This window comes from Gossypium arboreum, chromosome 11 (genome assembly GCF_025698485.1).
Source record: "Gossypium arboreum isolate Shixiya-1 chromosome 11, ASM2569848v2, whole genome shotgun sequence".
Taxonomy (NCBI): Eukaryota; Viridiplantae; Streptophyta; class Magnoliopsida; order Malvales; family Malvaceae; genus Gossypium; species Gossypium arboreum.
The window spans coordinates 12,016,603-12,038,338 of NC_069080.1; the positions used below are offsets into that span (position 1 = coordinate 12,016,603).

The 21,736-nt window shown below is 33.6% G+C and overlaps 4 protein-coding genes across 4 annotated transcripts; 2 read left to right on the forward strand and 2 right to left on the reverse strand.

The window, feature by feature from the left end:
* Window positions 1-1,561: 1,561 nt before the first annotated feature.
* Window positions 1,562-4,540, forward strand: LOC108470572 (phosphoribosylformylglycinamidine cyclo-ligase, chloroplastic/mitochondrial). The gene is made up of 8 exons (XM_017771922.2): window positions 1,562-2,010; window positions 2,416-2,510; window positions 2,589-2,690; window positions 2,791-2,850; window positions 3,254-3,426; window positions 3,511-3,613; window positions 3,703-3,861; window positions 4,030-4,540. Exons 1-8 carry the CDS (start codon window positions 1,671-1,673, stop codon window positions 4,198-4,200), a joined length of 1,203 nt encoding a protein of 400 aa, XP_017627411.1. The 5' UTR covers window positions 1,562-1,670; the 3' UTR covers window positions 4,201-4,540.
* An 830-nt stretch (window positions 4,541-5,370) lies between these two features.
* LOC108470476 (uncharacterized) lies at window positions 5,371-12,721 on the forward strand. Its single transcript, XM_017771799.2, has 23 exons — window positions 5,371-5,790; window positions 6,114-6,193; window positions 6,321-6,407; window positions 6,497-6,547; window positions 6,653-6,770; window positions 6,901-6,957; window positions 7,225-7,289; window positions 7,450-7,533; window positions 7,917-7,967; window positions 8,063-8,125; window positions 8,228-8,274; window positions 8,606-8,675; window positions 8,760-8,822; window positions 9,284-9,373; window positions 9,469-9,507; window positions 9,852-10,001; window positions 10,091-10,168; window positions 10,625-10,710; window positions 11,051-11,099; window positions 11,209-11,289; window positions 11,414-11,507; window positions 11,908-12,011; window positions 12,321-12,721. The coding sequence occupies exons 1-22, from the start codon at window positions 5,673-5,675 to the stop codon at window positions 11,970-11,972; spliced, it is 1,686 nt and encodes a 561-aa protein (XP_017627288.1). The 5' UTR covers window positions 5,371-5,672; the 3' UTR covers window positions 11,973-12,011; window positions 12,321-12,721.
* Window positions 12,722-13,136: 415 nt separating this feature from the next.
* Window positions 13,137-14,197, reverse strand: LOC108472606 (uncharacterized). Its single transcript, XM_017774152.2, has one exon. The coding sequence runs from the start codon at window positions 13,889-13,891 to the stop codon at window positions 13,331-13,333; it is 561 nt and encodes a 186-aa protein (XP_017629641.1). The 5' UTR covers window positions 13,892-14,197; the 3' UTR covers window positions 13,137-13,330.
* A 5,178-nt stretch (window positions 14,198-19,375) lies between these two features.
* On the reverse strand, window positions 19,376-21,274 carry LOC108471450 (zinc finger protein 6-like). Its single transcript, XM_053022188.1, has 2 exons — window positions 20,812-21,274; window positions 19,376-20,642 (listed from the first exon to the last, which is right to left on the reverse strand). The coding sequence occupies exon 2, from the start codon at window positions 20,487-20,489 to the stop codon at window positions 19,947-19,949; it is 543 nt and encodes a 180-aa protein (XP_052878148.1). The 5' UTR covers window positions 20,490-20,642; window positions 20,812-21,274; the 3' UTR covers window positions 19,376-19,946.
* Window positions 21,275-21,736: the final 462 nt, after the last annotated feature.

The following is a 21,736-nucleotide window of genomic DNA, read 5'->3' on the forward strand; positions in this document are numbered from 1 at the left end:
AAATTTAAAATTATCACTACCATTGTCATTTGATCAACGGAGATGTGCTTATTATCGAAACGGATTAATTCTCCGGTCATTGCTAACACGATCGAATTTTTTTAATTTAAAAAAATTAAATTCAAAAAAAATTTAAACAAACAAATTTGATAGAATTTTGATAGAATTTTGAGAAAATTTCAATGAAATTTGATAGATTTTTGAAGGGAATATTGAAAAAATGTTGAGAATTATGAGAGAATTGTGTGAAAAATAAATGAAAGGAAAGGAATTTTGAGAGAATTATAGAAATTGTGAGAGATTTGTGTGAAAAAATGATTTGAGGGGCCTTTTTATAGTTTTTTTTGGACTGTTGGAAGCCAACGGTCAAATTTTTGACCGTTAGACGAGCAAAATGCTTCGCTGGGGGAGCGTTTTGCTGATGTGGACATTAAATCGCGCTTACGTGGAAAACGGCTTAATCCGATAAATAACCTAATAAACGGCCCATTTCCGTAATTATATTTTTTAAAGGGCCTTTTTGGGTAAAATGACCCCCAATTCTGCTCTTACACTTGTAATTTGTATTTTAATTTGATTAATTTTATTTTTTGTATCGATTAAATCTGTTTGATTAAATTATGTTATTAATCTTGTATTATGTGTAAAGTTATAGATTTAGTATCATTCTTAGTGGCTATATTTTTGAATTTTAAAAATTTAGTATTGATGCAAACGGTAAGAGTTAAATCTATTAATTAATTAATTAATTTTGTGAGTAATATATAAAATAGCAAACAAACATAATATTGTACATATGATAATATGTTTAATATAACTTAATAAATTTAATAGTTATTATCGAATTGTAATTAAAATTTCTAAATTTTAAAAATTTAAGGATTGAAAATGAGAAAATTAAAGTAGAAGAATTTGACCTTTTGTTTATGAATATAAGTAAAATTGTTGATGAGTAAATAAATTAAACACGCTTTGTTGTTGTATTCGTTAAATAAAGAAGGTTATTGAGAATGTAATTCAGGGACATGGATATATAAAGAAGGGTGAAAAGGGAAATGGAGGGAAAAGAAAGTGATAAAAAGTGAAAAAAAGGACTTGGTTGTCAGGGTGATAACATGCGATGTCATGAGTGAGCAGATGAAAGAGAAATAGAGAACTCATACAAAACGTGGCGGCACGTGCATCGGCTTCGACTTCGACTTCCCATACATTGTTTACTCGCTTCTTTTTTTCCTTTTGGCAATAATAATATATAAATGATTTTACCTTCCCCATGCTATGCTTCAGTGCTTAGTGTATACCTTTGATGTTAAGCAGGGCAGTTTTCACAGTCATTGTCTTGTCTTCAACCTGACTTCCCATCTGTTTTTCTGCAACTAGTTTTTGTTCTTTATGGCCCAACTAACAACTCCCTTCTGCTATTTCACAACGGAAAGTGGACGGCCCAACAATTAAGCCATTTTGGACATTCTTACTAATCCAATATTGGGCCTAAAAAACAAATCTTTTTTATTCCGGAAAATAATAGCCCAAGGATAGCCTCTACCCAGCAAATACAGATTAAAAGCCTTAGCCCTAAAACCCTCGTTCCCTGTCAGTCTATTGCAGCATTTGTGTGAAATACTACTCCTACACCACTTTCAGCTTTTGATTGTCTTCCATCCTTTGCCATGACCAACACCGTGGCAGCCGCAAACGCCGAAATATCTCGCTGTGTTGCGGCCTCTTCCAGACCCATCTTCGATGAACCCACAATTGCTACTCAAACTCCTTTGGTAATACGACCCTACCGCTTATTCTCCCAAAGGTTTCCGCTTCTTTCTTTATCCCTGCTAGAAAGGAATAGCATCTCTAGTAGCCGCTTCCGTTCCATGCCAAACGACTCTGATGCGTCTGGTGGCCTAACTTATAAGGATGCTGGTGTCGACATTGATGCGGGGTCTGAGCTCGTTAGAAGAATCGCTAAGATGGCACCTGGTATTGGTGGTTTTGGCGGCCTCTACCCCCTCGGTAATATTTTCATGAACGAGGAAATTTAAAATTTTTAAAGCACCGTAAGAATACCTTTCTTATTCGTTGAAAACAGGAAATTGTTAAGCCTATCCGTTCGGTGGTTTCCCCTCTTGCCGTCCCAATATCAAATATTATGAATTTTTGTAACTTCTTATGGTTTTGTCAGGTTATGGATGAAGGAGCTTAATCTAATTCTCAAGAAACTCATAATGTCAAACAAACTGTCAAGCACCTAAATTGAATTCTATTCGCCCTGTATTTTTTGGTCGTTATTTAAAAAATATCAAATTGCTAGTATTACTATTAAATGCTTATAAAAAGTTGTCTTCATTTCTTGTTTATTTGGAAAAATGTGGGCTTGGTTTGTTGAAATAATGGATAAACTTTTGGTTGGATGAACAGGCGATTCTTTCCTTGTTGCTGGTACTGATGGTGTGGGAACAAAGCTCAAGCTAGCATTTGAGACTGGAATCCACGAAACTATTGGGATTGATCTTGTAAGCTTGGAGCAACCCTTGTTAATATGCATTTTCTCTATAAATTAATATTTTCGTCCTAATAAACTTATTCTTCAGGTTGCAATGAGTGTCAATGACATTGTTACTTCTGGAGCAAAGCCATTGTTCTTCCTTGATTATTTTGCAACGAGTCACCTTGATGTTGACCTTGCTGAAAAGGTTCAATTTGTTTTTGTGTACTTCTGTTGGTCGGAATGTGGATAAATCTCTGTGGTTAACTGTTATAGTGATGTTCATTTTCTATTTTGTCGTTCTTCAGGTTATAAAGGGCATCGTAGATGGTTGTCAACAATCTGACTGTGCTCTGTTGGGTGGAGAGGTACATGATTTAATTTTTAATTCATTTAATATGTGGGATGGTATGATTTCCTCTTGAATTTTGATAATTTATAGGTTCATGGAATGAATAATGAGAAAATTTTGATATGAAGAACTGTTATTGGCCGTGTAATTACAAATGTTGGTAAACATTAAACAGACATTTAAAGCTGTTACTTTATATCAAGTTGACAATGGTGTGAATAGTGCTCATGGTAGTTGATTTTCTTAACCCTACTCGTGTTATTATTACTATTAAATAATTTGCTTTGAGTTGATCAAATCTGCTAAATGCATTTTTGCTCTGTGGTGTTGAAACCCTTTCAAGTCTTTTATATGATTAGAATTGCTATAAAAAATTTAAATATCCTAGATCAACTCAATAGATTTTACATGCCTTTCAGACTGCAGAGATGCCTGATTTTTATGCCAAGGGTGAGTATGATCTTAGTGGCTTTGCAGTAGGCATTGTTAAAAAGGATTCAGTTATTGACGGGAAAAACATTTTGGCTGGAGATGTACTGATTGGCCTACCTTCTAGTGGAGTCCATTCAAATGGTTTCTCTCTTGTTAGAAGGTTAGCAGCCCTTGTAAAGGAATATCCTATCTGTACTTGTTTCTTTTCATGAAATCCTATTGATGTACATAAAATCTTTTGCAGGGTTTTGGCTCGTAGTGGCCTTTCTTTAAAGGATCAACTCCCTGGTGCTGCAGTTACATTAGGAGAAGCATTGATGGCGCCAACTGTTATATATGTTAAGCAGGTTATAGTCAAACCTTTGTTTGACATTATGAGTTTCTTCTCATATTTTCGTGCAGAATTTGCAAGTTAAAATCTCCTTTCCATTTCCAGGTGTTAGATATAATTGGAAAGGGAGGAGTGAAGGGGATAGCACACATCACAGGGGGTGGTTTTACTGACAATATACCTCGAGTGTTTCCAGAAGGCCTTGGTGCTGTCATCTATAAGGATTCTTGGAATGTGCCGGCTGTGTTCAAATGGATACAGCAGGTAGAAAGTCCTTCCATACATAAATATTGAATTGCTTTCCTTGTTTTTATATTTCTAGTTGGAAACACAATGTTTTAGGTTTGCATGTCGTGGCCTGTTTTAGTTTTTCTCAATCACCTTAAACTGGTTAAATGGTATTTTTTAAATTTTGATTTGATACGGATTTAGGCTGGAAAAATTGAGGATGCTGAGATGAGTCGGACGTTCAACATGGGCATTGGCATGGTTCTCGTCATGAGTAAGGAAGCATCTCAAAGAATACTTGAAGACGCAAATGGTGCATACACAGCCTACCGCATCGGTGAAGTGGTGAACGGAGAAGGAGTGAGCTATCACTAGCAGAAATGTAGCTTTGACATTTATTCCCGTCTTTAATTGGTATAAGATTTGCATTTGTAGCTTTTCTGTTGCCCCATACAACAACTTGGTCAATGTTAGTCCCTATACAATAGTGGTCCAGGATTTTTTAACTCATAATAAGACTCAATTTAGGTTTTGCTCAGCGGGCTTTCCGAAAGTTCTCACAATGTTGTAAATGAGTGTGCAATAGCAGGTCGGCCTTCTAAAGGTTCACCTTACTAATTTGGGCATTTGATTTCATGATTCACTTGAATCGCTATGGGTTAAATTTTCAACTAAAAATATATATTTTTAATTGAATACATTTTTTTTCATTAAACTTGGGAATCCTTTTGGGTTGAGGGTTTATACGGCTTAGGTTTCTTGTCGTGTTGTTTTAATCGCTGCTCTTGCGCATCATCGTTCACGTTCACATCATAATATTAGTGGAAATAAGAAATGGCACATTTTGGGGTCCCAAATACGAACTCTGGCTGCTGATTAACACTAATTTCGGCATTAAGCAGAATAAGAAAAACAAAAAAGTAACGGTGATAAAGAAAAGGGAAATTAACAATTTAAGCATCAGCTTCTCGAGCTATATGTGCCGCTACCATTTGTTGCAAAAGGCATCTATCATTATGAAGCATCCCCTAAGAGGGTCTTGGAATCCTTCGTAGATAAGATCCACTTAATTTTTATTTACCATGATGTACTCCACTGGGATTTCATCTTTATTTAAATTTGTTACTACGAAATTATATAACATTTCAATTTTATTTAAATGGTCATAACTTTCTTTTTCAATGGAATATTTTTTTTTTTTGTTTTTCTATCAACAACTACTTTTTCTAAATCATAAACTTAATAAAATTTTGGATTATGTTACAAATAATTACGTGATTGTATGACAATTTAGATTAATCAACATTTTAATAATGAAAATAATAGTTACAAATACAAATACAATTAATTAACTATTAGATTAGCTTACTAATAAAAATATATATTGATCTAGATTAGAATAAATTTAAATATAATTAGTAAATTAAAAGAAAACTCAAACTTAGAAATCTCAAAATCATAAAAATTTCACCTAATTTACAAAATTAATCAGACTTAAATCAAATACCTCAAAGAGTTTATAATAACATTACTGCAAAATGAATTACTTTTCAACAAACTCAAATATTATAATTACTTGAGATTTTGACCCGTGATTGTAGATTTTTTTTTTTGTAGAAAAAAGTTATTCTAGACCAATTTATCACTTACAAAAAAAAAAAAAAAATCTGAAAAACGACTATAAATTAAATAGACGCAAAAAAAGCCAATGCTTTGTCATTTACGCTGTTGCTTCTTCTTCTTCTTCTTCAAGAAGTCTTTCCCGCTCACTCAGAGACATTTAAACAAACACTTCGCCTACAATAAAATTCGCAATCAATTCAATAGTAATATTCAGAGATAAGAAAATGAAGTACGTCTTGGTTACTGGAGGAGTCGTGAGTGGACTGGGCAAGGGCGTCACCGCCAGCAGCATAGGCGTCGTTCTTAAAGCCTGTGGCCTCCGTGTTACTTCTATCAAAATTGGTTTTTCTTTTTATCTCTTTTACCTATCCTCATTTGATTATTTCTCTTGTTTTAGCTTATCATATTTTGCTTCTTTACACGGGTTCAGGCTTCTGGGTTGGTTTCTAACCTTAGTCTTTCTCGACCAAGGATTGATATTTTCTTGAAGATTAAAATAGCATGCTTTTTTCAGTTCTCATTATTGTTATTACTTGCTTTTTGGTTCCCAAACTTCTTGGTTTTTTTTTTTTTTTGCGATTTATATCTCTTTTAATTTGAGAACAATCCGGATTGTGTTTTTTTTTTTGTTTGTTGATCTTCTTCATTTTCCTTATATCTTACAGATCCTTATCTGAATACTGATGCTGGAACCATGTCTCCTTTTGAACATGGGGAGGTTTTTGTTCTTGATGACGGTGGAGAGGTTTTGCCATATTCCTTTCTTTTTTTCCCCTCCTCCAGCATTTATGGTCCCCCCCAAACAAACGAAAACCCCTCAATGTAATATATTAATTTAACTCGGTTTGCGTTTGTGGTTGCTCCTTTTAAAGGTCGACTTGGATTTAGGTAACTATGAGCGCTTCCTAGATGTTACTCTTACCAAAGAGAATAACATTACTACTGGAAAGATATATCAGGTGTTCCATTTTAATCAGAATAGATCCTAATTTACTTGTTCAGTGTTCACCAGTGTTAAATAAGTAACCCAACTGTTTTTTCTTAACAGTCTGTCCTTGATAAGGAACGAAAAGGTGATTTTCTTGGGAAGACTGTTCAGGTGACTCTACTTATTAGTAAATCATGTAGCTGCTTTTGTCTGCATAAAGAGTGTAATGAAAATTCCTCTCAATTTTTATTTAAAAAAATTTGGAGTGGCTCCTAGGTTGTTCCACACATCACAGATGCTATTAAGGAGAGGATTGAGTCAGTTGCTCACGTTCCTGTGGATGGAAAAGAGGGTCCTGCGGATGTCTGTGTGATAGAATTGGGAGGCACTGTGGGTAAGAACTCTACTTAGAACAGACATGTAATGTGGCAGGAATTCTCTCTCTATTCCTTTTATCTAGCTTTTGGCAGATAGATGATTGATTTTTATATATTTTTTTGGTGGGGTGGGGGAGGGTTCTTCAGGCGACATCGAATCAATGCCATTCATCGAGGCTTTACGACAGCTGTTTTTTTCAGTTGGTAAGCCTGCAGTTTTTTCTGTTTATTCCATAAATATAAATATACACTATGTTGTGGTGTGCACACACATGCATAATTACTGAAAAGAGTAAAAGGCACAGTTGATCAGGTTTCTGAATATTTGGTAGTAAGCATCCTGTTAACCATCAAGTGGTAATAAAAAAATTTATTCTGCATCTATAGTATGGCAACACAGAGGTTCTATATCAGCATATTTAGAATCTTTGGATGTGAATCTTCATGTTTAACAATTTTCTTTTTCCTCAGGACATGATAACTTCTGCCTCATTCATGTCAGCCTAATACCTGTCCTGGGCGTTGTTGGAGAGCAAGTAATACTACATAATTTTCTTTGAATATTGTACATAAATTGCAAATTCGTCTAGGACGTTGATCTTCAATCATATTTTTAAGCTGAAATAATCCAGCTGCTTGAAATTTTACTTCGTCAACTTTAATGGTGGAGATAATTCTCTCGTCTCACGGGTGCAGAAAACTAAGCCTACACAGCATAGTGTCCGGGAACTTAGAGCCTTGGGCTTGACTCCTCATCTGCTTGCTTGTCGCTCAGCTCAGGTACACTTCCTTGCAGGCACCATCGTACTCAGGGTATAGGTGATTTTTGCATCAAGATCATGTGGTAAACTGCATCATTACATTTTATCTTTCTGGAGCATTGTTAGCTGGCTTATCATTGCACTCGTGTGCATTGTGATTAAGTTTATCATCTTTTTGGGGTGAGGCATCTTGGTATGATGGTGCTTATGCGAAGGTTATTGCTGAACTATCGTTGGAATTGTATTTTTTAACTCAGTACTGCACCTGACATTCATGTTGTATTGTTTACTTGTGTTCTCTCATTTTATCTTGCTGAATATCCTTTTGACAGTTGTTTTCTTGATCTAAGCTTTGTCCCAAACTTGATGGTATATAATATCCTTTCGGTTGGTGACCTGCAGCCTTTATTGGATAACACAAAGCAGAAACTTTCACAATTCTGTCATGTTCCGGTAAATTTGTTGGCTAAATTTTTGTTTTTGTTCTTTAAATTGAGGTTTATCATTTTGACCGACAATCTTATGTGTCTACTTGTGGCTCCTCACAGGCTGCTAACATCCTTAATATTCACGATGTTCCCAACATTTGGCATATTCCCCTCTTGCTGAGAGTATGTTCTGTAGCAGTTCTTCTATTTCTCTGGAATTCAGGATTTCTAGTATGTCATACTTATACATTTCTTAATGCTGTTATTGGTTGACTATTGCTTCAGAACCAAAATGCTCATCATTCAATTCTGAAACAGCTAGATTTACTGAGGTCAGTTTTTTCTTTCAGTATTTCCATCATCTACATTTTCTTTTTCAAAATCATTGGAGAGCTAAGTTTGTTATTATGTAGCCATCTAGCGCTTAAATCTTTGGTGCACAACGAGGCCTAGGAAATTAATATCTCTGTATGCAGCCTAACTAAATGGTTGTGGATCTTTTCCCCTTAATTCTATCTCTGTATTTTAGCACTGATCGAAGGTTGTATTTATTATTGGTTAAGCTGGAATGGTGACAAAGTGATTGGCTGTAAATTTGGATCAACGTACCAAATAAAGGAAGGTTTGATTCACTAACTAAATGGTTTTAAACTTCTGTTTCAGCATTGCCACGCCTCCAGATTTAGAAGCCTGGACCAGGATGGCAGAAACTTTTGATAATCTCACTGATTCTGTGGGTACTTTTTGTTTATTTCTAATTTTCTAGTTTGAAATTGAGTTTTTTTACAGTTGTGAAACAAAAACATATTATGTGCAGGTGAGGATTGCTATGGTTGGGAAATATGTAGGTTTGACAGACTCATATTTATCAGTTGTGAAGGTTTGGTACTAGTTTAACATCATGACTTCTAAATCTTTTCTGGAGCATACATTCTTCAATAGACATAATGTTATACAAAGAAGAGCTTCTGCCGCTTTATATTATTAATATTGTTGTTAAATTATCTGTCTTTTCATCTTTTTAACCTAAGGTGTATGGTAAGAGCTCATAAACAGTTATCCAACTGTTCTATATGGTGGAGGGGTTAACACATTGATCAGTTTATGTTACTCCAAATTCTGTATTGTGGTATTACTAATCTAAACCATTTTGGTAGATGACATATCATATTGTGATTGATTGATAACTAGGTAATTCCTTTTTAGTTATGCAAAATTATGTGCCTACTAATTGTTTTTGTTCTTTAAATACTGAAGTTTAGTGGCTTGTTCATTTATATCTCTGATGGTAACCATTATAGTGTCTAATTCTCTGTGCTATATGTTTTCTTTTCCTCGTAGGCACTTTTACATGCCTGCATTGCATGCTCTTTGAAGCCATCTATTGACTGGATTGCCGCTTCAGACCTCGAAGATGATTCTGCCGAATCGGTATCTAAACAGCAGTGCTTTTGCTGTTACGGTATATATTTACTTAAAAATAATTTTGATTGTGCCATCTAAAAACATTCTTCTATCTCATCCAGGCCCCAGAAGCGCATGCTGCTGCATGGAAAACTTTGAGAGTAAGCCTTTTATTGTTTTTACCTATTGTTTTCAATGCTGTGCAGTATCAGATCCTTTACCCAACATCTGGTTTGGTTTATTATTTTCATGGATTAGCTACATTCAGGAATAGGCTAACAATAGATTATTATTGGTAGTTCTGGAGAGTTGATACATTGAGTTTACCAATTAGATGCATAGTAGAGATGGAGGTGTTGGTTCTTGTACAAATATGTATATATCCTCTCTAATTAGGTCACTGCACTGTTGAAGAGTTATTATTTGTGCAGTATACTCCGGTTGGAGTTGTAGAGAGTAAGGACGTTGCAGATATTAAATTGTTTTTCCAAACTGTTATATGCAGAATGCTGAATGTGTCCTAGTTCCTGGTGGCTTTGGAGATCGCGGTGTAAGTGGAATGATATTGGCTGCCAAATATGCTAGAGAAAATAATGTTCCTTATCTTGGCATTTGCTTGGGCATGCAGATCTCTGTAATAGAGTATGCCAGATCTGTATGTGACTATTCTTAGAAATGTTCTTCACCCCCCCCTCTCCCCCAAAAAGAAATACATGTTAAACCTTGTGTAGTTTTTTGTTCCAGGTTCTTGGTTTTGAAAGGGCAAACAGTGCAGAGTTTGATAAGGAGACACCTAATCCTGTCGTCATTTTTATGCCTGAAGTATATTCTTCATATTGCTTATTTTGTTTTGGTTAAAATATGCTATAAGTCCCTATACTCTTCACAAATTTGGAATTTAGTCCTTGTACTTTCATTTGTAGAATTTAGTCCTTTTACTTTTCAGATTTCTAAATTCAGGTCCAACTGTTAACATTGTTAAAATTATTTTGTTAAATTTAGGTTCATTACCGTGTCATTTTTTTAGTTACATTGCTACCAAGTGAGTTCTTGTTTTTTTTTTTTTTTCCCCAAAATGTCTCACTAACAAATTCAACAAAAACAAAAAAAATTAACACTATTAACAACTGGGCCTTAATTTTGAAATCTGAAAAGTAGAGGGATTAAATTTCAAATTTGTGAATAGTACAGAGACCCTATAACATATTTTAACCTTTTATTTTTCATACATGTGCCACATGCATGCAGGACGATACTATTTTCTATTTGATGTTTCAGGGATCAAGAACTCATATGGGAAGCACAATGAGATTAGGATCTCGAAGAACACTATTTCAGACTACTGATTGTGTTACTTCTAAATTGTATGTTATTTAGTTTACTGAATTCAAAAAATTCTTCATACTCTGGTTCTACCTAAGAAAAGATGAAGACTTTTAAATAATTTGTTTCCTATTTGTGCCACGTGATCTTGGTGAGAAGTGTTAAGCAACTCAAAGTAGTTTACGTGGGCACAAGGATAGGTTTTATTATCTTTTCAGATGGCATTGCTTCTGGTTATATCTGAATTATTTAACTAGTTGATTGGTAAAATCAGTTGGCGGTGCTGCTTCCAATAAAAGTCTGTAATCATTGCTTGACAAAGTTAACACTGGTGTTTACATGCAATGAGATTATTTTCCAAATTACTGATTTCTATTCCAGGTACTGCAATGCACAATACGTAGATGAACGACATCGGCATAGATATGAGGTTGGTCAAGTTGGTTCAATGGGAAAGAAGAAAAAGTGGATGTTTCAATTAAATTATTTATGATATTCTCTTATCTGATTTGTTGCTCCCTTACATGACCCTGCTGCAGGTAAACCCAGATATCATTGAGGTTCTTGAAGAAGCTGGGCTGAAATTTGTTGGGAAGGATGAAACTGGGAAAAGGATGGAGGTGAGTTTACATCATATTTCCGTCTTGCTGAAGCATGTTTTGGATTAGAATGGGATTTAGATTCTCAACTTCCTGGTTTGAGTTAAAAAGAGACTAAGATCATTCATTTTCTCATGTTTTGCAGGTTCTGGAGCTTCCAGGTCATCCGTTTTATGTAGGAGTGCAGTTTCATCCAGAATTTAAATCACGGCCAGGGAAGCCCTCTGCACCGTTTTTAGGTACATTTACAGTTCATAGATAGAGGTCTGCCTTATGTGCGTGTATGGTGCATAATTTATCATTAATAGCTTTCAAACAAGAAAATGATATGAGAAAGACTGCAGTCTTGTATCTCTGTGGAAGGCCATGATCTTATATGGGCGGAGTTGAAATAACATAGTCTAATAATATAGTTTACTGCCATTTGCCTGAAATATCAATTAAACCATTTAAATTATTCATTCTAAGATGGATTTTCCTCGTGCTACATCCTTATAAATATAAAGGTAAGTAAACTAAGTTCATGTGCATGGTCATAGACTTTTCACTTTTTCTATAAGGGAATATTTCTGGAATTTGGATTATTAGACTTTTATCTTCTAACATGCAAAATAATATATATGCCTTTTGCAATTATAGGTCTCATATTATCTGCAAAAGGACAATTGGAAGCATATCTTAACAGGCATCAAAATGGAAGTTGATTCACAAGTTGTAATGATATGTCCGAATCAGTTTGCAAGGTAATCATTTTTAAAAAAAAATAATAATAAATGAGGGTAACTTTTGCCAGGCTTAGTTGCGTGCTTGGTTGAGGATTTGATATGACCATGATAATATCTGTTCTAGAGCCTAGAGTCAAAACCTGGTACCTGTTATAGGTTGGGGTAAACTGGATCTAATTTCTACTATTGTTCGTACACATTTCTTTTGACGTTTACATATTGTTTGCACTTGATCTTGTGGCCAACTGTAGTTTGATTAATGTTGGAAATGAGATGAATGAAATAAATGGTTGAATAATTAAGCTTTTGTGTTGTGAACTGGCCTAGCTCCTAATCTGAAGGTAGGAAGAAGTTGATATACGTAGGAGGTAATCTTGAAGCGGATAATACAAATTAAGGCACACATTTGGCCCTTCAGCTGGTTTACCAGAGTAGCAGAGCAAAATTTGGGAGTTGCTACCTGAGCCGTGGCAGTAGATGAAAGTTTATAACATCAATTCATTGACTGATTTCGTTTCTGTTCTATTGTGCAAGTCCTTTTTTATTTTTATTTTATATTATTGTATACGGTTTGAGGCAAGATAGCTGTTGGCCAATAATTTTCTTTGGAGAAGTTGCTCAAGTTTCAAACTACCATGTAACTAATTGTGTATCAATTATTTTTTCTCGTGACCAACATGATTGGATTTAGTCTCTCTGATATATATATATATATTTCTTTGAGCCCATTCGTATACCATTTTGCTGGCCATGAAACTAGATGTTTGACAGTGGAGATAAATTAAATCTAGGAGTGTTTGGTCTGAAAGTGCTTTTGTAATAGTATTGATTACTTAGGAATGTTTGATGAAATTTAGGATTTTTTTTATTATGCAAATTATGCTAGGTGATGTTGATTGTAAAAATGTTTAAAACTCCAATAGGTGTTGTTCAATTTATCTAATTAAATTGTCATAAAATAATTTTTATTTTTTTAAAAAAAAGCAAACTTCTTTTGAGTTTTAGTTGTAATGGAACAAAGTTAGAAAAATAAAATCTTGAGGAGAAAATACAGAAATCTAATTAGTTTAAAATTATGACATAGTAATATTTGTATACAATGAATTTAATTAGTTTAAAATAGGTAGCAAAATCCATCATGACTTGTTTAGATAGGAATGGGGAGATCATTATTGATAAATGGGCAAACACTTGAATCCTCGTTAGTTACAAAAAGAATAACAAAATCCCGCGGTGTCTTTATATTTTATTTAAAAAAAAAAAAAGAACACTGTAAAAGCCGCAAACTCAAAGGAAAAATAAATAAAGGAAGGAGAAGAATGCAGAGTTTTGTGACACTAACATGCGCCTCTGTTAAGCATTTCAGTGTATTCCAGATAAGAAATTTGTCTCTGCAACTTCATTTGCTCATAGAAGTTAGCAATGAACTTATCCGCCTTGGAATCAATCTCTTCTTCCTCCAGCGGTAATGTACAAGCACTCCTCTCCCTGTCCTTATCATTTCCTTGTTCCTCCCCTTGCTTTTCACAAGAGTGACTCTTGATTCCACTATCGTACCCGTAAACTCCGTCCTCTCCATCGATGCCGAAATCGTAATCGAAATCCACATCCTGAGTGCTCATGCAAGGAAGAAGGAAGCGCATGGAAGCGGGACGGTGCATCTTCACCTGGAAAATGGGTGTCTCATCGAATGAAAGCTGGCGTTCCTTAAAATAGATTTGGCCAGGAGGAGAAGGGGATGTGTGTCCTAGACCCTTGAGGAACTTAGGCACCAACCTTAGCTCCATCATAAGCCGTCTCCTGAGCACCCCACTTTTTCTAGTCCATAACAAGAATAGACGCAGTAGCCTCCATGCTCTTTGAGCAGTAGCATCACTCTTTTTCTTCGTCACCTTCATTTTTGCTGTAAATTAACAAAGTAGTAGTTGTGGCAGTATAGCTTTTAAGTAAAACGTGATTGGGAAAGTTTTTGTAACAACAATAGATTTTGCTGAATCTGGTGAGTAGTCTCTGATAGCAGTTGATGGCTTTTGAGATATCCAGGTTGCCTATATATATATTTAGCAAAATCCATATTTGACGCGGAAAGAGAGCCACTTAATAAATAAATAAAATAGTTTGGGGAGGGATTTTTCAGTTTTTGTTTGGTTTGGTGTGAAATGGGCGGTGCTAGCTCGTGGGAACATGGTTGTACCCAGCTGCACTCCTTTGCTTTTTCTCTCTGTTAAACACAATTATATATTTTTTACCAACTAATTAATAAATTTCAAAAAACTCACTTCAAAGTCTTAACTCCAACATAAAATCTCAATATCAATAGATATATAACTTTAAAGCATTCAATATCTTATTTTAATTAGTTTTTTTTTTAAAAAAAAGAAGAAGAAGAAGATTTTTATTGAGTGAAACAAGCTGAATCACTGACTTCAATGATCCTTTATTTCAAAGTTTGATCTTTGGGTTTTGAAAAAAGTTACTGAAAACTGGCCAAGCCAAGTTGTAGTTTGTGGGTGCTAAATAGTAAATTCACAAACGAAAATATAAATATTTTAGGAATATGAGGAAAAAAACAAATTATGGTCCCACTTTACAACTTGTCAATATCAAGACAGTTGAATTCCAGCGTTGGTCTTTGTATTGGGAGGAAATTAAGGAGTGTAAACATAGGGGAAAAAAAACAAGCAGGCACGGCTGAGAACTTGTAACCAGCTGGCAGCTCCTCCATTTTCTTCATTTCATCAATCAAATGCACTTAATTAATTAATTAGACTTTGGTGATGAATTAGTTGACTTTGACATTTAATTTAATCACCTAAAATGTAAAATCATTGGGGAAATTCCAACAACAAATAATCGGGTTATAGGAACTGAGAATTTAGGATGGATGGGTTAATGGGCGCATGTTCTGGGGTCATTCAACCATTCTTTCTGTTTTGGTTTTTATTGCAAGCTGTATTCAGACAAAAGAGTAAGAGCACGAATTCAAAGCTAATTATTGCATCATTTTTGGAACATTCAACAATTTCACTCAATTCCTATATTTCTATCAAATTATAAAATAAAAATGTGAGTGCTTTACATTTTGTATATTTAAATTTTAATCTTTTTATTTTAAATTTAAAATTGAATTATATTTACTAATATAACATTTAAAAATAACATTAGCTTAATAGTGATGTAAAAAGTTAATATTGAGAATGTTGATATAGATTTTTTTTAAAAGTTATCCATTTGAATTCATTATGATAATTTTATTTTTATTTGGAATGATGCTCTTAAGAAAAGTAGCATCAACATAGTAGTTGAAATAGATAACAATATTATTTATTTAGACTAACTAATGACATTATAAAAGTAGGGACCAAATTATGTCAAACATTAAAATATATGGATTAAATCCAAGTTTCAACATAGTTAGGGATCGAAACTAAAATTTGACCATTGTCTTATATTGATTAAAAAAAAAAGAAAAAAAAAGAGCAAGGCAAACCCAAAAATAAGTCAATTTCTAAGACCCTTAACAAATTTAAATTATATATAACCATGTAATATTTTAATTGAAAAGTTGACTATATTAATTATTTGGACTAACTAATAATATTAAAAAAATATAAAGACAAAATTATGTTAAAAATTAAATCTTAAATTTATATATAATAAATGGACTAAAATTAAAATTAAAGGTCATACAACTTCAAAATTAGAGGAGTACACAAGTCGCATGGCAAATGCCATGGGCACTTACAATGTATAGGCAGCATATAGATTTGTATATAGTCTGTTGATATAAAGGAGTGAGTTGGAGATTTGAGGATGGTTCACCTTGTCTCCCTGGGAGCCGAGAGCCTTACAAGGAAGCTTGGATGGTGGTAGAATGCCTTTAAGAGAATGATAACAGTGAGTTTGTTTCGAATGGTGTTAGCATGATCCTTTTGTTGGACAAACCGAAGGGTATTTACGGAGCCTTCCTATTACTTTATGGGGCCACATGTCCCTTCAAGATGTGTGCTTGAGAGTTATAAGGCTTTTGTTTTCGTGGGCTCTTGTAGATAAGTTAGTAATGTGACCAAGTGATAAACTACATGCAAGCCATACAAAACTATATCCATACACAACCGCAAAACTATATCGTATCAATTTATATCTTTATAGTTTTTTAAAAGATTAATCAAAATTTTTATCATATTGAAAGTAAAATATAATTTTATAATTTTTTTAGAGTTTAAAGTGAAAATTTTCTATTTTAACTGGCCAATGCTCAACATCGCTTTAGCTCCTAACAAGGTGTTGATCAACAGAGAAGTGTACTTAGTAGGTGAGATTCTCCCGACGAAGTAGACCTATATAACACGGTCCATACACTAAAAGAAAAAAAAACCCAAAGAGATGATAGTGCTTGAGCCCCCAAACCCCATAGCTGAAAGAAAATTTTGAACTATAAGTCTATAAGGCTAATACAACCCTTCCCACCAATGATGCTAACGGCCACTAGTATATAAGCCTGGCAAAGGAAGTGTCAACACCAACCAAGGGCCTTGGTTGATGTGTTGGAACTAACCAAAGAGCAATAAAGAAACAAGCAGTAAGGGCGGAAGGTATAGGGATAGTAAGGCTAGTGCAAAAACTAATCAATAGGACAAAATTCTAATGCATGTATTAAACAGAATCATTTTTTGGTATTTTCAAAATATATATTAGAATTTTTCATAATTATTAATATTTTATAATTTTTAAAGTTTTTTAATTTTGTATTCATCCAAAATAAATCCAAAATAAATGATTGTCCAAATTCATTCTATATGCATATTTTAATTACTTTTTAGAAAAATAAAATTATTTTTGCTAATGCCAATATGCCACATCAACATACTATCATGTGGCAGCTTTCGATGATTTCTTCAACCATATCAATATAGTTAACAATTAAGTTAGTTAATTAACTTTTTATTAATAAAAAAACGAATTAATTTTTTTATCATTAAAGCTATACACTTTTTTTTTAATTTATAAATAACCAATTGTTTGATATCTTTTTAAACCTTAAACCATTATAAAATAACTAAACAAATTTTCTTCATTTTTTAAGGAGAGAGCAAGGCCCTCGCGCAAGCGTAGCCTCTGGTGCAGGGAGAGGGTAGCATATTCACTTGACACAAGGAAAACAGGAAAGAGATTGTGCTAGAAATTACTAAAAAAAAACGTCCTACTCGAAAGAGGGAGGAGAGAATCTTTATCATTTATTATATATAAATAATTTAATTTATCTTTAAAAAGGGTTTTAATTGTAATGTGCTCGTTAGCCAAATCCATGATCTTAGAAAATACATCTTTTCTACGGAGGCAAAACAAATGATATTTTTGACTTTTTTTAAATATGCCATTAATATTTTTACTTTTTATAAATTTAAAACTTAATCTCTATATTTTTAAGAATTTGATCTTTTTAACTTTCAGATTTCAAAATCTAAATCGTGATATAAAAAAACTCACTTAATAGTCATATAACTAAAAAAATGAAATCGTGATGAACCTGAATTTAATAAAATAATTTCAACAGTGCTAACAGCTAGACTTAAATTTTGAAATTTCAAAAGTAGAGGGACTAAATTCTAAATTTATGAAGAAAATAGGGACTTATGGCATATTTTAACCTTCTTTTCATTTTTTTAAAGAAATGTAAACTACACCTAAGTCGCTAAACTATTAGTAAATTTACACTTTGGTCACTTAACTTCAAAAAGTTACAAATTGCTCACTAACCCATTAAGTTTCTAATGGACATTAGATGTGAAGATAGGTAAATTTACAATTTAATCACTCAACTATTAATAAATTTATAATTTGATCTCAGCTTAATTTAATAATTTTTAATTGAAACAATTAAATAAAAGATACTATAAGTTATTTTATATTCTCTCAACCAAATAAAAGAAACCAAAAAATTATCATAATATTTAAAAGAAATTAACAAACTTTACTAACAATATAAGTTTTATCTTGTTGAGTGAATTGATTCAAACCATTAATATGGAAAAAAGAAGTTTTTTAGTGATTGATTTCCTTCTTTTTTAGCTGATTAATTGGCTACTTAAGCGGGAAAAATTAAATAAAAGACCTAGGATATTAATTTGGTTGAGTTTTAGAATATAAAATAACATGGTCGCTGATTTTATTTAAGGGTAAACTGTCAAAATAGTTACTTTTATTTATTACAAGTTACATTTTAGTCACTTATGTTTGAAATGTTATGTTTTAGTTACTTACATTATAGCGTTGTAATATTTTAGTCACTGAGCCATTAACGGTGTAACGGTAAGCTGTCGTGAAACATTAAATCGTCATTTCAAACAAAAATTTTAGATTAATTTATACAACCGATCCCCATATATATATATATATTTTGTTTTTAGCAATTTAATCTTTTCTTTTATATATGTAATTTTAACTTTCCTTCTTTTTTTTTTTATTTTTCATTCTTTTTGCTTTTCCATTCTTCATTTCTTTTAATGTAGCTTTTTTATGTGTTCTATTTGTTAAAACTAGTCGACAAACTTGCCACACTCGAACAAATTAAATTGTTCAAAAAAGAATAAAAGTATAGGGATTAGTTTTAACAATTGGAAAAAAAAAAAAACTACATCAAAAAATAAATGGAGAAAGGAGGAAACAGATGGAGAAGCAAGAGAAAATGGAAAATAAAGAAAAAAAAGTTAAAAACATAAAAGAAAAAAATTAAATTGCTCAAAACGAAAAAATATGGGGATCGATTGTATAAATTAACCTAAAATTTTTGTTTGAAATGATGATTTAATGTGCTACATCAGCTTACCGTTACACCGTTAACGGCTTAGTGACTACAATGTTAGAACGTGATAACATAAGTGACTAAAACGTAACATTTCAAACATAAATGACTAAAATGTAACCCAAGGTAAACAAAAGTGACTATTTTGATAGTTACCTTTTATTTAATTGTTTTATTAAAAATATTAAATTATATTGAGAGGGATCAAATTGAAAATAATTTAATGAATATTATTTTGTAATTTTTAAAATAAAGAGATAAAATGTAGATTTATTAATAATTTAGTGATGTGGTGTAACATATCACTAAAAAAACAATCAAACTTACTCAATCATGTTTTTATAGGAAATCTGTACTTATTAAAAACTTAAATACTTTTTCACTGCTATTTACTTAGGCTTAAATAGCATTTCTTCTGAGAGGGAAGAAGAAAGTGTATGCTTAATTTGAGTCTAGAACCAGAAGTTAGGAGTTATTCTCTTGAAAATAAAGGGATGAAAATAATGATTGCAAATCAACAATCTGCCCATTTAGATTCATCCTCTAGAGGGCAAACTTAACTTCATGCTTGGGAACATTATTAAATGAAATATCTTGTTCCATTTTCTGTTGAATTTGTAATGAATGCAGCAAAAGTTACTCTGCGGGTTTTATTATTCTAAATTCTCAGCTAGTATTTTCGCTAGCTATCAAGTGCCTACCTACATGAATATTGAACACAGATATACAATTCAACTAGTCAATGCAATTGCGTAAGACAATTGATTTTGAATCCTAAATATATCCTACTCCTCATGAGTTCACATCTTAGTCACAAGTTCATTTTCAATGCTGAAATGATGCCTCCTTTGTCATGTTGTCCCCCTTAACATTCTTAATCTCTGCTAAATACACCAAATTCTGTCATTTACTTAATAACCCTCAATTGTTTTACATCATATCATCTGCGGCATAAGAGAGCTTGAAGACTAGAATTGCCCGGAAAATTAAACTCTTAAATACATTGGAAGATGTTTCAATGAAAGATATAACACGTTCCAAGACAAATTTAACCAAAGAGAGGAAAATACAAAAGCAGATATATATATAGAGAGAGAGAGAGAGAAAGAGAGAGAGAGAGAGAGAGAGAAAGAGAGAGGTTATAGGATCTAACAACCTGAAGGAGAAAGTTTAAGATGAAGATCGAGGCCTATGTCAGCCTCGGGTAATTGATCAGAAAAATCAGTTAATGCGGGTGCTGCTGTGGCAAAATGCAGTGGCTGTGCTACGTAAATTCGAGGAGGGTACTGAGTAGGAGTGGAGGGGAGCAACAATGGGCGTGATGGACAATAAAATGGTTGCGATACAATTTTAGCAGCAGCGTTGCCAGTGAAGCCTCTGGGAAACGTGGGCCTTAAGGAGTGGGAGCTTAAAACAGGTGCGGATGCTATGAGGCGCTGTTGGCTGTGAAACTGGGCACGCCTAGCTTTCTGACGCTCTCTCTTGTGAGCATTTTGGTGACCCCCTAGTGCTTGAGAGTTGGCAAATACTCGGTGGCAAAATGGACACTCGAATTTCCTGCTTTCTCCAAAACCTTCAGCTTTCTCTAAAACTTCGTCTGGCTGATCAGTTAGTGAAAAACCAAATAGCTTCAACGACGAAGAGGGTTTATCTGGTGAAGATGACCTGGCTGGGATCGAGCTATCTGCCATTATAATGAAGAAAGATCGAGCTATATAATTTATATATAAGATCTGTCTGCCCTGTATTTATAGCTCACACTGCCTTGATCTTTCCGCCTTTACTTCATTCATTTTTCAAGGGTACTGGCCAGTTGAGTGGAGTCGATGAGTAGTGGGTTATACCTGAAAAGTGAAAGTCTATGATTGTTGTGCAGAATTTTGGTGCTACGCTATGGTAACAATTTCTTACATGTCAGTTAAAAACAAAAACTATTGCTTTGGCCGCCGTACAAATTTTTTTCATGGGTAATTACTATTTGTGCACACAGTGGTGGAAAGAAATGCTGTTAACCTGTGAAAGACTCAGCTTGTCAGGCACAGTTTTGTCCAGAGGAGGATCCATGTGATGGTGAATCATTGAAGAAAAGAGCCCGAGAAAGACGGGGGGTTTAGGGTCATTGTCTCAACCGTGGGCAAAGATGTTATATTATATTTTAAGATTGTCCCTCTTGCCTTGCCTGCCTCCCTTTATTTGCCAAATTTCCCGCACGCGCCTGCATAATTATTTCAACCAACACAACATCAGTGATCAGACCCTAAAACCCATATAAATCATGCAGCACTATGTAATTTATTTTCGTCATCACCCATCTTATATTAATCCTTTTTCTCTTTATTAACTGTGCAGAAAACAGTCATGTGTATCTGTGATTTCTGAGAGTTAAATTAATGGTGGATATAACCTCCTAGCAACCGCATGCGAATCAAACCTGATGGAAGACTCAATTCATTAATGTTAGGGAAAGTTATATGTAGCCCATCTAAGAGATGAGGGGGGTAGCTGTTATACACCTTCGTATAAACCAAATAGCTCAGATTAGCTTTTATGCCTAGCCGTGAATAGAAATGCTACATTTTCATGCAGTGTCCTGATTGCTAAGAGCTATCACCTAGGTTTCAGATTCATATACATGAAATAGTTTCTTATAGCTGTCAAAGTATTAGTTAGGTTGGTTTCTTTCATAATCTTGGCTAAAGTTGTTTGTATACGCTAGAGCTCACTGAATATATAGGTTAGGCCTATGCGATGCACGAATCTTCCCCCTCCCACCACTCATTTCATGCTATTAATCATCCTCTAGATAACCCCGATTCAAATAACCCAGATACAAAGTGTCATCAGCTATGACAAATTAAGCAACCAATGCTTCAGGAAAAAAAAACCTAAATATTTCAGGGTATTAATCATCCTCTAGATCTCCTTTTTCTAGTAAATT

Coding starts and splice junctions, on each gene's coding strand:
- LOC108471450 (XM_053022188.1), bottom strand. CDS start 20,489: ATGGCAGATAGCTCGATCCCAGCCAGGTCATCTTCACCAGATAAACCC.
- LOC108472606 (XM_017774152.2), bottom strand. CDS start 13,891: ATGAAGGTGACGAAGAAAAAGAGTGATGCTACTGCTCAAAGAGCATGG.
- LOC108470476 (XM_017771799.2), top strand. CDS start 5,673: ATGAAGTACGTCTTGGTTACTGGAGGAGTCGTGAGTGGACTGGGCAAG. Junction 6,771..6,900: donor AGAATTGGGAGGCACTGTGG/GTAAGAACTCTA, acceptor AGGGTTCTTCAG/GCGACATCGAATCAATGCCA. Junction 7,534..7,916: donor TTGCTTGTCGCTCAGCTCAG/GTACACTTCCTT, acceptor GGTGACCTGCAG/CCTTTATTGGATAACACAAA.
- LOC108470572 (XM_017771922.2), top strand. CDS start 1,671: ATGACCAACACCGTGGCAGCCGCAAACGCCGAAATATCTCGCTGTGTT. Junction 2,011..2,415: donor TGGCGGCCTCTACCCCCTCG/GTAATATTTTCA, acceptor TTGGATGAACAG/GCGATTCTTTCCTTGTTGCT. Junction 3,427..3,510: donor GGTTTCTCTCTTGTTAGAAG/GTTAGCAGCCCT, acceptor AATCTTTTGCAG/GGTTTTGGCTCGTAGTGGCC.